Genomic DNA, 13,601 nt, shown 5'->3' on the forward strand with positions numbered 1-13,601 from the left:
CTCACTCCTCCCTATCTCACACGCTAATACAATGTCTCTCCATACCTCCTCAGTACATTTCACAGAAAGGCTTCTAGGAAGTACTGGTAGAAATCAGTGACCACTTCAATAATGAGGACAAGCCAAGTGGTGAAGTATTCTTTATTTGTTTCCTGCTATCTATTTTGGGTAAGTAGAGAGATTTGTTGTTTGAAATAGTACTTGATTTAGGGCAAATAGACCATAATTAAATGAGACACTTGTGTCTTAGATTGGGCAGGGAACTGAAAGATACACATTTAGCAGAGCCAAATACGCCATGCAAATGTTTGGTATTATGCAATAGCTTGAAGTTTAGGTAATGCAGTAGGTTTGATGTATTTTAAGTGTATTATTATTAGCTTTCATGTGAATATTTTTTGAATTGTACATATATAAAAAGAATTCTAGTGATTTATATGTAACTAAGTTACAAGCACTCCTTTTCAATTATTTCCTATAAGTACATGGGGAAGGTCAGTTAAGGTATTCCAATATGGTGCCGCACAAATGTAAAAAACATTTTAAGCATTTCAGAAAATTTAGGTAAGAACTAAGTTTGTGTCTCTGTAGCTGGATGGCAGTATATCCTGCAGCACTGGTCAGTTTGCTGTATAGGAACAGCAATGCATCACCAATGCATATTGTTTGCTCCACACACAATCAAAAATTTCCATATTGTTTTTCAAATAAAAACAGTCTACCAGAAACAAATATTACCACCACAATGTAATTGAGCAAGCTACACTAAAGAAGCTGATGAAATCCCCTACCTTCTCCAGCATTGTTGCCTGCTGTTGGAAGGCAGTCTCGGCACAAAACATTAGACGTAGTCAGCTTTTGCATCCACACTCTAAGCTCCTAAAATTACCATAGTCACTTACAGTATAGTGTAAATTAGATAAAAACTATTGTGCTCCTAAATATAAAGTACTCCTCACAACTAATCAGTCTGTGGCCAAGCAAAAATAAAAAATACCCGTAACTCCACAACGAATATATTTTGTCGGGAAGTAAGAGCTATCTCACTGGGGGATTCTGGGAAACATACTAATTTGTTTCCCAGGATTTGATTAGGAAAACATTGCCTCTTTTGGACACCTTTTAAGGCAGCCCCCTTACCATCAAACATGAGTTTAAGGCAGCTTTAATTTTTCCCTAAGGAGAGCTCTTACTTCCCGACTGTAGTTGAAAGCTAAACCAATTCTCTGCACTCTACTGATGAGCTGCAAAAACATCCAAACAGTGCTGTTAAGAGAATCTGTTCCAATTCCATCAAAGAGCACAAAACTAATGTAAATATATCCAATATATCCAAATCCATAACTAGATACCCCAGAACCTATATGGCTCTGGGACATGAAATGTAGGTATATAATGTAAATTACATATAACTCTCTAACATATCAAGTTATCATTTAATGGAATGTACAGTGTCCATCACCTTTCCATGTTCAGAGACAAATGTAGAGGGTGCATGTACTTTTGCAAAATGTGTTCAGCAGCTCTTGCTGATGATAAATCAGAGGGTGTCTCACTTCAAACAGTCATATCCCTGGAACCAGGGCACCACAATTCTGGTTTCCTATTAAACAGAAGAATCTCCCCTTTGATATACTATTAGGATCGTATGATCCAGACATATCCACTGCTAAAGTTGCGAATATCCCTAACTCCTTATTATTAGTGTATATGACATTTATGTACCAAGGATAACCCACTTAACAGTTCTGTTAATACAAGCAGTGGAAGGCAGTGAAATTTCATAGTCTGTTAAAATTGGAGTCCTCAATTTTTTGCTATTAGCTGCATATTAATTTCTGAAAATATTAATTTCTAAAAATATATCATTGCGACACTTAGGGGTCAAAATGCTGAGTAAATCCTTGAGGGGAGTTTCTAAAATTATGTAATTTCTAGGGGATTCCACTTGACTGTATGGGTTTGATAACACAGTTCGGTCATTTTGTGGCCGGGATGCAGTTAAGATGTAACTGCATCCGATTATTTATCAGTGCTTACACATGTAAACTAGGAATTACAGAGAGTCTGCAGACAGCACAAATGTAAGTAGCAGGAATGCTGAATCACTTGATGAACATTCAAGGATTATTATTATTAAGGCAGCAAAGGGCATATGGGCAACTTAAGTAAAAGAATGTCCAACCCCTTTAAATTCTTTGCTGTTTACTATGTCACATATATATCTAAGTTAATATGTCATACATACATACATTTTCTGGTTCACTACCAATTATGATAGTTATTTATATTTATGTTGTTTAAAGGGAACCTACCACCACGAATCTACCTATAAAGGTAGATCGGGTGGTAGGTGGATGTAAGGGATGTGAGGAGAGCTCTTTTTAGAGCTAATCCTCACGTCCCCGCTAACTTTTGGGAAACTTTATTAACCTAATATGTAAATTTAGTTATGCGGCTACTGGGCGTGGAGTAGCCGGCACGAGGCTACACAGCGCGGCTACTCCACGCCCCGGTAGCCACATTACTCCTCCTACCCTGTTGTGTGCGGCGCGCAGCTGCCCTCGTCTGACAAGCCGGCTACTGCGCATATCGGACGCATATCGGCCGAGGGCGCGCAGCTACGAGGAGCTGCGCGCCGGACACAACAGGGTAGGAGGAGTAATGTGGCTACTGGGGCGTGGAGTAGCCGCGCTGTGTAGCCTTGTGCCGGCTACTCCACGCCCCAGTAGCCGCATAACTAAATTTACATATTAGGTTAATAAAGTTTCCCAAAAGTTAGCGGGGACGTGAGGATTAGCTCTAAAAAGAGCTCTCCTCACGTCCCTTACATCCACCTACCACCCGATCTACCTTTATAGGTAGATTCGTGGTGGTAGGTTCTCTTTAATGTTTTTACTTATTAACCAGAATGAGTACCAATGTTGAATAAAAATAATTTACTTTTCCCATTGTCATCTTTATTCAATTTTCAGTTAATGGAAGAGATTTTTTTTGCTGGCTGAATTAATTTTTATTGGTACTATTTTGAGGGACACATACATGTTCGATCACTTTTTAGGATATTTTCAATGGAGATGACTAACATAACCCAACTCAGTGATATCACTATACATGCATGGTAGTTTTCAGGTAGTCATATCCTATTGTGCCATACATGTCTCATGTTTGGGAGGGTTAAAGGTCTTAAGATGTAGAACATGAAAGACTAGATGATTATATATAGTTACAGTATGTGATGTTGATATCAATCTTACTCTACCAGGTCATCAGCGGACTACTCATTGCAGTTGGACTGTATGCAAAACTCTGTAAAGAGACAGGTGAGTTTCTGATACCAATATGTTTTTATGCACTGTGATACATTTTTCTTTAAATAATGATATATTATAGTATATAGAGAAGTTCATAGATGGAACATATATCCATCAATTTGTTTACAAAAGAAATTAGCACTACAGTCAGAATTTGTACCCAAAAAGTACTATTTTTCAAAAGCATTTGATTAGAAGCCCCCTGCATTGGGAAAAAAGAACAACCAAATGCATATGTATTTTGACCTAAAAGCATTCAATTATTTAAGTAGGAATAAGTGTTTTTCCTATTAACATAAATAATAATGATTAACAATGCAAAAACTTGTGGCTACTTATAAAACACATGTATTTTTGTTGTTTATTTTGATGCACCTAGACCACCGTAACTGCAATGCTTCATGTACACTAAATGGAAAAGAACAGAGAGACCAACCTTTTGAGGTTGGTGTTAAAATCCATAAAAAAAGAGCATAACTTGAGCGGTGTGTCCCCCATTATCCACAAACCCCATCAATATTTCTTAGTGGTAACTGTGGTGGAGTACAGCGTCATCATAGTGAGGCATAGGCTGCCTCTGGCGGGATGTTCTTCAGTATTGCTGAACAGTGGTGGATACAATGGCAGCACGATGAGATTTTGGTAGCTGGTTTAAGATAATGGTCGGGGTGTAAGGAGCACAAACGCTTAAGATGACTCTCATATCCCCCTGCAGTCAATGGAATGGACCTTGGTCCAGTCATCTGCCACTGACAGGGCAAATGTAGGACACAATTCTCGTATTCGCAACTGTGTGGGTGCATATCCGCAATAAATTTAGTGCAGATGCAAGCTCTGGTTTCACTACCTAAGTGTCTTTACTAACACGGCCCTCTTAGCAGGAGCGTTGGCCCCCTTTTGGGATGCTGATGCTGTAAGGTAGGGAAGCAAGAGTAGCAAACAGACAGAATCAGCCAAATAACTCCGGTTGAGAGGGTGGTACCAACAGCAGACATCTTACCTCTGTTACTGAGGGGTCCCGCCTCTAAATGCTGTCAGCTTGCTGTGTGTCATAGGTAAGCCATCTTTGGAAAAGTGCTACAGAACAAGAGAGAGACTTTTTTATTCCAGTCACAAGTCAGTCAACTTGCAATACTCAGGCTACTTAGTACTTAGTATGTCAGGCTATAGCTGCAAAAGCAAATAAGATGTCGAGTTGTATACAAAGAGAGATACAATCCAAGGATCTTTATGTGGTATTTCCCCTTTTGAAACCCTTTGTTAGACCACACATTGTATACAGGATTTATGTTTGAACATTTTAAAAAGGATATATAACATTTAAAAAGGATTCAAAGACCACCAACCTGATGGAATGTTTTCTTATGATGAGTGACAAAATTTGGGATTGTTCAGTTTGAAAACAAAGATGCCATTGTCGCGATCAGAGGTAGTGGATCCTCTGAACCACAGCGGACGATGACACAAGCCAACACCTGGGACCGGAGTCTAAGTGGCACCCGGTCTTCACCAGAGCCACAAAGCAGGATGGTCTTGCTGCGGCATGGTACCTCCAGGTTGTTCCACAGGTGTGACAGCCAAGGTCGAGGTACAGGAACGGCAGACAATCTCGTAGTTGGGGACAGGCAGGAGGTCAGGACAGGCAGCATGGAATCGGAGTCGGGACGTAGCACAGGAGCGAGGTCAGGAACGGAATCGAGGTCACAACAAGAAATCAGGATAATCGCACAGGGCATCAGGAAAGCTTTTTCTAAGGCTATGAGGCACAAAGATCCAGCAGGGGACACAAGAAGGGGCTGGAATTTATCAGGGAAGGCAGCTGGCCAGGCGCCAATTATCGACGCCTGAGCCTTGACATTTTATACAGCCCTAGGACCTGGGAACACACGCGCCGGAGCACGAACATCGAGGGGACCGCTGCTGGAGCCGGGAAAGGTGAGTTAGCTGGCAGGCAGGCTCCGGGGGCAGAGTAAGTCACACGGGTGCGCCTGCGACCCGGGATATGGGTCGCAGGGGCACCCGTGGCCGTGACAGCCATAGAGATAATTTATTCTGTACATTTCTATGTACAAATATATGTGTGTTCAGGTCAGTAGGACATTATTTATTCTTTCCAAGAACTGTACAAAAACCCAGGGACATACATATATTGCAGCAATGGCAGAAAATATGGCAGCATATAAAGAGCTAGATGATTTATAATGACAAATGGCTAATAACAAAAGTTATGGTTTTTGGACTGTTATGTACTTTTGGAGACAAAATGTTGATCCAGGAATTGTTGTTATTGCCACAAAGAGTCAGAATAAATTTTTCCTCTGCTATAGGATAACCAGTGCCGGTTTTTGAAGGGTTTTTGCCTTCCTCTTATTTAAAATAAAAGTTTGGACCTGATGGACCTGCTTCATCTTTTTGATTTTTAATATGTTCTGTGCTGCAACATTCTATGGAGTTGTAGAATATACATGAATTACATGTTACTAAGAACATGGAAATATGGATTTTATACAATGTTTAAAAATAATGAGCAATGTTGAAATTCAACTCTAATGTGATACATTTTTACTACTTTTAAATTATTCTGCATGGAAAGAGGACATGGTATGCTCCCAAAGAACACGTCACTGTTCAGTTTGGTGAAATGTTAATTGCATAACTAAAACTTTATTACTTGTATTAAATATTATAATTCACACTTAATGTTTTACATCATTACTTGTCAGGTGTTGTGGATTCCCTTACTGCAGATCCTGCTATCTTAATGATCGTGGTGGGAATGCTTATGTTTATCATTACTTTCTTTGGATGCATGGGAGCCCTGAGAGATGTCCATTTACTGCTAAAAATAGTAAGTAGATACATGGATATATAGAAGCCCTCATTCTATTTGCCATGTTTGTGGTCACTTAAAATGCTGTACATTTAATTGAAACAAATGCACCTAAAATCCCTTTAATTGTTATTTTTTCCAGTTTGCTAGCATGCTTATTATAGTCTTGATACTTCAGCTTGTGGCAGCTGTTCTAGGCTTTATGTTTTCAGGAATGGTAAGTACAAATAATACAGCTGATCGTTTAAAGGTAATAATAATCCAATAGGCTTGTGAACCTTTACTTTTTTACTTATTTATGGCAGGCTAATACAATATGGCTTTTTAACAGGTTTTGGATAAAGCTTCTTCTGTAATGTCGAGGGCAGTTATTTATTACCGAGAAGATCTAGATTTGCAAAACTTCATTGACTACATACAGAAAAAGGTAATAAAGTTTTCTGAGCAGCACAGAAGTGGGAAAAGACCTACTTTATTACGATGTTTGCCCTAAAACTGCACCTACTGCTTATTTGTTTGTTTTTAGGGGGGTAATTAAAAATGCTAATTTGGTAAAATCATTAAAACTTTTGAGTTAGACTTTAATGAAGACTTCTGCTTTGTTGCATATGTTTATTCCAGTCTATCTTTGACTTTTCTTTATCTTCTCCAAGTTTGAATGTTGTGGAGTTAAAAGCTACAGAGACTGGTCCACAAACATTTACTTCTACTGCACTGACACCAACCCAAGTTTGGAAAGATGTGGAGTTCCATTCTCTTGCTGCATCAAGGAAAAGGGGCAGGTAATCTCTGATAGGGACATGTGTAATAGCTTGGAAATATAATTAGTTATTGCTACTCAAACATAAATATTCCTTACTAGAGATGAGCAGGATTGCTTTTTAAGTTCCAGTCTGGGGATTTGGTGTGCGTCCCGCGTGATCCAGAAATATTTCCGTATTTTCGGCCATACAGCCAATCCGGCAAATTGATGCCCCTACCTAGTCGCCTTGGCTGTGATTGGCTAGAGAAAGTGGTGTCAACTTGCTGGACTGGCTACACTACAGCCAATCCGGCAGTATGCCTAAGTAATGCGGTATGCACCCGAACCCAAAGTTTGGGTCTGCTCATCTATATTCCTTACTCCTTACTTCTGTGCATTATTATCACATTTTGGCTGCTGTTATTGCAAATAATGTAATAAATATAAAACAGAGAGCTTGTTTCTATCTAAATCCTTTTTTTTTATTTTTCTTTAGACTGTTATTAATACAATGTGTGGATATGAAACACAGAATCTCATGAGTTGGCAAGCAGAGGACCGAATCTATGTGGATGGTTGCTTAGATAAGATTGTCAGCTGGGGTCGGGGAAACCTTTTATTCCTGGGATCTATTGCATTGGGCCTAATCTTTTTGGAGGTATAATGATGTCTCAAGCCATAAGATTTGTAAAAGTTATTTGCATGTGAGGAAAATTTTAATAAACTGAGTTCCAATGATTAAAGGGCACTGCAATGTTAAACTTTAGCCAAAGCAAAGAGCTACTCCTTAGAGGATGAGTGGCATCCGTGCATCACACAGGTAATGCTGGTATCCATGTGCTGATGTGTAGAGCTTCATCTTTAACCCCTTAAGGACGCAGCCATTTTGTAGCTTAAGGCTCAGTCCCATTTTTTGTATTCTGACTTGCGTCGCTTTATATGGTTATAACTTTTGAACATTGTTACTTATCTAAACGATTCTGAGATAGTTTTTTCCCCACATGTTGTACTTCATTTTATTGGTAAATTTTGGCTGATAAGTTTTGCGTTTATTTACAAACAAAAGTAAAAATGGCGAATTTTTTGAAAAATTTGCCATTTTTGAAATTCTAAATCATCACATTTTTAGACAGATAAATTTACCACCTAAATAAGTAGCTGAATAACATTTCCCATATGTCTACTTTACATTTTCAGCATTTTTGAAATGTCTGGATAATTTATTTTGATGTCGCGCGGCTTACAAATAGATTATCGATTTTCCGTATTTTCAGAATTGACTATTTTGGGGATAAATACAGTTTTAAATGAAATTTTACATATTTAGCATTAAAATCCCCCATATAATCAACCCATTTTCAAATGTGCACCCCTCAAACTATCAGAAACAGGTTTTAGGAAGATTGTTAACCCCTTCATATCTTCATAGTAATTACATCAAAATGGAGGTGAAATTTAGAATGGTCAAATTTTGTCTGTTATACGTTCATTTAGCCCTAAAATTTACATATTTCCAAAAGATAAAAAGAGAAAACCCACCATACAATTTGTTATGAAATTTCTCCCGATTTCAGAGACCCCCCACATGAGGCCGTTACTTGTTTTATGGCCGCACAGCGAGGCGCAGAAAGCAAGGAGGGACCTGCAGCTGACAGGATTTTAGTTTCCTCATTGGCCCATTTTGTAGGCTATAAAAGTTTCGCTTTTCTGTTATTAGGGCCATGTGATGACATTTTTTTTGCGGGACGAGATACTTTTTCCATTGTTACCATTTTGGGGTTGGTATCACCTATTGTTGAAAATTAAGGAACTTTTTATTTAGGTCACGAGTAGAAAAGCATCAATTCTGTACTGGATTTTTTTTTTTTTTTTTTCGTGTTCACCATATAGCCTAATAATCATGGTATCTTTATTCTATGGGTCGATACGATTACGGGGATACCAGACATGAGTATTTTTTCTTATATTTTACTAAATTTGCCAAATAAAACCCTAATGTGGGGGGAAATCTATCATTTTTGCATTGCCGTCTTCCAAGTGGCATAACATTTTTACTTTTTTGGCTATGGAGCTGGTTGATGGCTTGTTTTTTTCCGGGAAATGTTGTACTTTGCAACAGTATCATTCTGGAGTACATACATTTTGTTGATCACATTTTATTGTATTTTTTGTGGGATTCAATAGGTAAAAATCATAATTTTTGGCGGGTTTTTAAAGTTTTTTTTTTACGGCGTTCATCGTACAGGTTCAATAGATATTTAATTTTATTCTACGGGTTGTAACGGACGCGGTGATACTATATATGTGGGGTCTGTGTTATGATTTAGACTTTTTTGAGCGTTATAGGTCTTTTTATATGTTTTGGGGCTTATGGGCATTTTTAGTGATTTATAAACTTATTTTTTATTGAAAAACCTTTTTTTTTTTTACTTTTTGACTACTTCCACCATGGGACATGAACAAGCAATCATCTGATCGGAGCCCACTCCTGTGTTAGCCGGGGATGTCAGCGGTAATCTACGCGACCCCCGATGTCGGTTCGGCTCTGGTGCAGAGTTGAACCGGCATCGTCACTGCGCAGTAACTGTACTGCGCTGAGTGCTATTGGCAGGACTCAGCGCAGTACAGCTACGGCGCAGAGCGCTAATGGGTTAATCTTTTAAAAATGTTTGTTGCTTTCCTCCCCTTATGCATTTTTTCTAGGTTCTTGCTAAAGAATAGCAGATGCTCTAACTGCTGAAAGACCCCACAGTCACAGCCAGTTCTCCCTACAGAATTTAGTGCTTTTTTAGTTGGTTCATGGGCGCACTTTTGTGAGCTATAAAATATTTATTTTTTTATAATGTTGCCCTATGAGGGCTTATTTTTTTCTGGGTTAGATGCATTTTTTGTGATATTATTTTGGGGCAACTATGCCCTATTGATGAAAATCTATTGACTTTTTTTTTCTGGGGGAGGGATCGTAGAAAAAACTATTATTCTGTAATTGATTTTTTACAGTTTTTTTTGGTGTTCACCATATACCCAAAGTAATATATTGGGGTTCATTTACTAAGGGCCCAAATCGCTATTTTTCGTCGGGTTTCCCGAATATTACAGATATGCTCCCTCTTTCCCTGAATTGTCCCGAGTTTTTGGTGCACGCGATCGGATTGTGGCGTATCAGCGCCGGCATGCATGCGGCGGAAATCGGGGGCGTGGCCGTCAGAAAACCCAATGGATTCGGTAAAACCGCAGAATTTAAAAAAAATGTGTCGCTTGACACGCGTTTACCTGCACTAGGATTAGAATAGTGAACTCCTTGCGAACTCCAGCGGACCTTGGCGAAGCAGCGACACCTATTGGACATCGGGCGCACTACCTAAGTGAATCGCCGGAAGACCCGAATTCTCGACAGAGAACGCGCCGCTGGATCGCGACAGGACCGGGTAAGTAAATGTACCCCATTGTCTTTATTCTATGGGTCAGAATGATTAAGGCAATACCAAATTTCTATATTTTTGAATACATTTTACTAATTTTTTTGAGTAAGATCTAATGTGGGTAAAAAAATTCATGATTTTTGCGTCACCATTTTCCAAGTGGCATACCGTAATACTTTTAATTTCTGGTCTATATAGCTGATTGAGAGCTCGTTTTTTGTCGGACATTTCATACTTTACAGCAGTACGATTTTTGTATAGATATGTTTTTTTATAGATTATCTTTTTATTGCATTTTGTGTTAGAAAAGTTAGTTTTTATTGTATGGGTATATTCAATTATAATATTCAATTTTTTATGTTATATGTAAATTTTATATGTAATGCGGCTGACCGCCCATGTTTTCTGATGCCGGTGTCAATATGCACATATAGCAAATTTCCACCATGGAAGAGAGATGATCACAATGGCAAGGGGTAACAATAAGTACTTGCTCTCTTTTGGAGGGAAACACAATGGCAGGTGATGGTGGTCTGATGGTGCTCAGTGGTTGATAGTAGTGCAGTCTTCCATATTGGATCAATACAGTTATTCCGTATGGATATAAATTAGATTGGTGGAATTGACATGATGTGCATTTCAGAGCATGGGCGTCTAGTCAATTCAACAGCAATAATCATCTGTTAGTAACCACCTTTGTGATATATATATATACATATGAAATAACTGTATTGATCCAGTGCAAAAGACCACATTACTAACAACCACTGAGCACTATCAGAGTACCAGCTCAGTAGACTGCACTCAATAGTCTACTGAGGAAACAGCCAGGTGCTCTGAAACACACTAGTCAATTCCACGACAGTAATTATCTGTGATCTTTTTGCAACCACAGTTGTGATTTACATCCATATGGAATAACTATCTCAAGTTTGATCCAATATGGCCCCGACACCTAACTTACAATCCCATGGATGGCCGATCGCTGCCCCCGTGAAGTCATTGGAAGGTGGCAATCGGTTGCAATTGAAGCCTACAGTCTCATTGATACTTGTAGGCTTGCCATGAGTAATGATCTCTAATAGCCAGCAGATGGCAGGCTTGTAATGATCAGCAGTAAAATCGCTATATACTTCAATACAGTAGTATTGCAGTATATAGCAGTGGTGGCGAACCTATGGCACTGGTGCCAGAGATGGCACTCGGAGGTCTCTCTGTGGGCTCACGGCTGTCTCCCAGGCACAGAGTTTGCCAGACATGGCATCTTCCTGCAGTCTCAGGTAGTCCAAGTAGTGCCCTGCTATTGTAAAGTGACGCATCCTGTGCTGCTTGGTCCTGTCCAAAGAGTGAAAAGGTGTCAGATTGGAGCTCAAAGATTCTGGTAGCAATAAGCCTAAATTGCGGTGTTGGCACTTTGGGAAAAGCTAGTGGTTTTTGAGTCTCACTTTGGGCACTCGATCTCTAAAAGGTTCACCATCACTGGTATATAGTATTAGCAATCAAACCCTTCAAAAATAAAATTTTAAAAAATATTTAATTTTTTTTTTAAAAAGTAAAAGTTTAAATCACCCCCTTTTCCCTAGAACACATAAAAATAAACGGTAAAAATCATAAACAAAATGCCCGTTCTATCAAAATATAAAATTACAAATAATATACAAATGAATATAAATTAATACGCCAGCACACACCGCAAAAAATGAATAAAACCTATATTCATTTGGTATCCCTGTGATCGTAGCCACACAAAGAATAAAGATAAAGGGTCATTTGGAGCACAGAACAAAACTCTTAAAACAGAGCCCACAAGAAAATGACACAAATGTATTTTACTGTCAAATTCACTGCACTTGGAATTTTTTTCCAGCTTTCCAGTACATTGCATGGAATATTAAATGGTGCCACTTAAAAGTAGAATTTGTCCTGCAGATAACAAACACTCATACATCTCTGTAAACAAAAAAATTAAAAAGGTATTGCTTTTGGAATGATGGAAGTAAAAAACAGAAACACAAAAAAATTAGTTAAGTTAAAAAAAAATGTATCCAGAGAGTATAGTGTTTTACAGCTATTGTACAACTGGGGGGTTGAAAGAAGATAATGTATGGTTGTGTTCATAAGCCCAATACAAACATTCCTCTTATTCTATTATGTGTATTACTTTTCATAATATGTGTCTATTACATTTTTATTTTAGATTGTTGTGATCGGTTTGGCTGTAGTCCTGATATATCAAATAAGTTTCATAATGGAAAGGCGGAAAAGCACTGCAGTGGTGAGAACCAAGTCAATAGCTGAAGATGAAATTGTCCCAAATATGGAACAAATGCATATTGAAGAATGACAATATATTCAGAATGAAGCCCCTGCAATTTGCACTTAACAACCTGAAAGCATGTGATGTTTCCCTTTTATTGCAATGGTTCATAATCATTCACAGTTCCAACTGTGGGAACCATTGAATACTATTTGTTAATTTATTATGGAATCATGTCCCCTAATACCATCCTATTACATAAATTGATCAAAAGGCTGAGCTCTTTTTACTTAGGATAAGATCAATAGATGGTAGATTTCCACTCCAAAAATCTGCAACAATACGACACAGAAAAGAGAGCATATGAATGAAGCCATGAATTCTACATAAAGAAATCCTTCAAATGTTTCAAAACATTTCTGTTAACGTTCATCATGGGCAATGACGAAATTCTGTTTAGGTATAGAAAAAGATAAGCAAAACAAAAGGGCTGGTGAAAGATATGGAAGAACCAGCGCTTCAGGAAACAGTGTTGGCATATAAAAGCAGGGTTACTTTATTCGTTCCTCTTTAAAATCATGTCACAGCAGAGTGCACATACAAGGATACCAGGAAAGATCCAACGCGTTTCGCTCAGATGAGCTTAGTCATGGATACAAAACAGAAGTATCTTACCTCTATTTAAACCTCGCGGTGCTCCCGGGCGTGTGACGTCACGAGCACGTGACCGAACCACATGACAGGACAGCCATGTGATCGAATCACATGATCGAGACCGCCGCACCTCCCATAGAGAGAACCACAAGGTAAGTAAAAACATAATCAAATTTGTTAAAAACAACCTGAAAAGATCTAATAGGGAGAGACAACAATGTGTGGTCATATATACTATATAATAATAACAAGTATTAGAAAAACAAAATATATATATGTATACGTGACACATTGATGCCGGGAACTGTACAGCCTTGGTGCTGATGTAGCGCATGTAACTAGACATAGCTTATTCTTGATGCCCCATTATCTCTTTCTGAGG

General features: G+C 38.5%; 1 protein-coding gene across 1 annotated transcript; it reads left to right on the plus strand.

Annotated features, from left to right (window-relative positions):
• On the plus strand, window positions 1-13,057 carry LOC140092129 (tetraspanin-33-like). Its single transcript, XM_072126553.1, has 8 exons — window positions 1-168; window positions 3,266-3,323; window positions 6,038-6,162; window positions 6,287-6,361; window positions 6,476-6,571; window positions 6,798-6,926; window positions 7,383-7,544; window positions 12,506-13,057. Exons 1-8 carry the CDS (start codon window positions 112-114, stop codon window positions 12,650-12,652), a joined length of 849 nt encoding a protein of 282 aa, XP_071982654.1. The 5' UTR covers window positions 1-111; the 3' UTR covers window positions 12,653-13,057.
• The last annotated feature ends 544 nt before the right edge of the window (window positions 13,058-13,601 follow it).

This window comes from Engystomops pustulosus, chromosome 1 (genome assembly GCF_040894005.1).
Source record: "Engystomops pustulosus chromosome 1, aEngPut4.maternal, whole genome shotgun sequence".
In the NCBI taxonomy this organism is placed as follows: Eukaryota; Metazoa; Chordata; class Amphibia; order Anura; family Leptodactylidae; genus Engystomops; species Engystomops pustulosus.

Excerpts from the sequence above, each read along its gene's own strand:
- LOC140092129 (XM_072126553.1), top strand. The coding sequence starts at position 112 with ATGAGGACAAGCCAAGTGGTGAAGTATTCTTTATTTGTTTCCTGCTAT. Across the intron at positions 3,324-6,037 it reads AAAACTCTGTAAAGAGACAG|GTGTTGTGGATTCCCTTACT; the intron begins GTGAGTTTCTGA and ends ATTACTTGTCAG. Across the intron at positions 6,362-6,475 it reads GCTTTATGTTTTCAGGAATG|GTTTTGGATAAAGCTTCTTC; the intron begins GTAAGTACAAAT and ends GCTTTTTAACAG.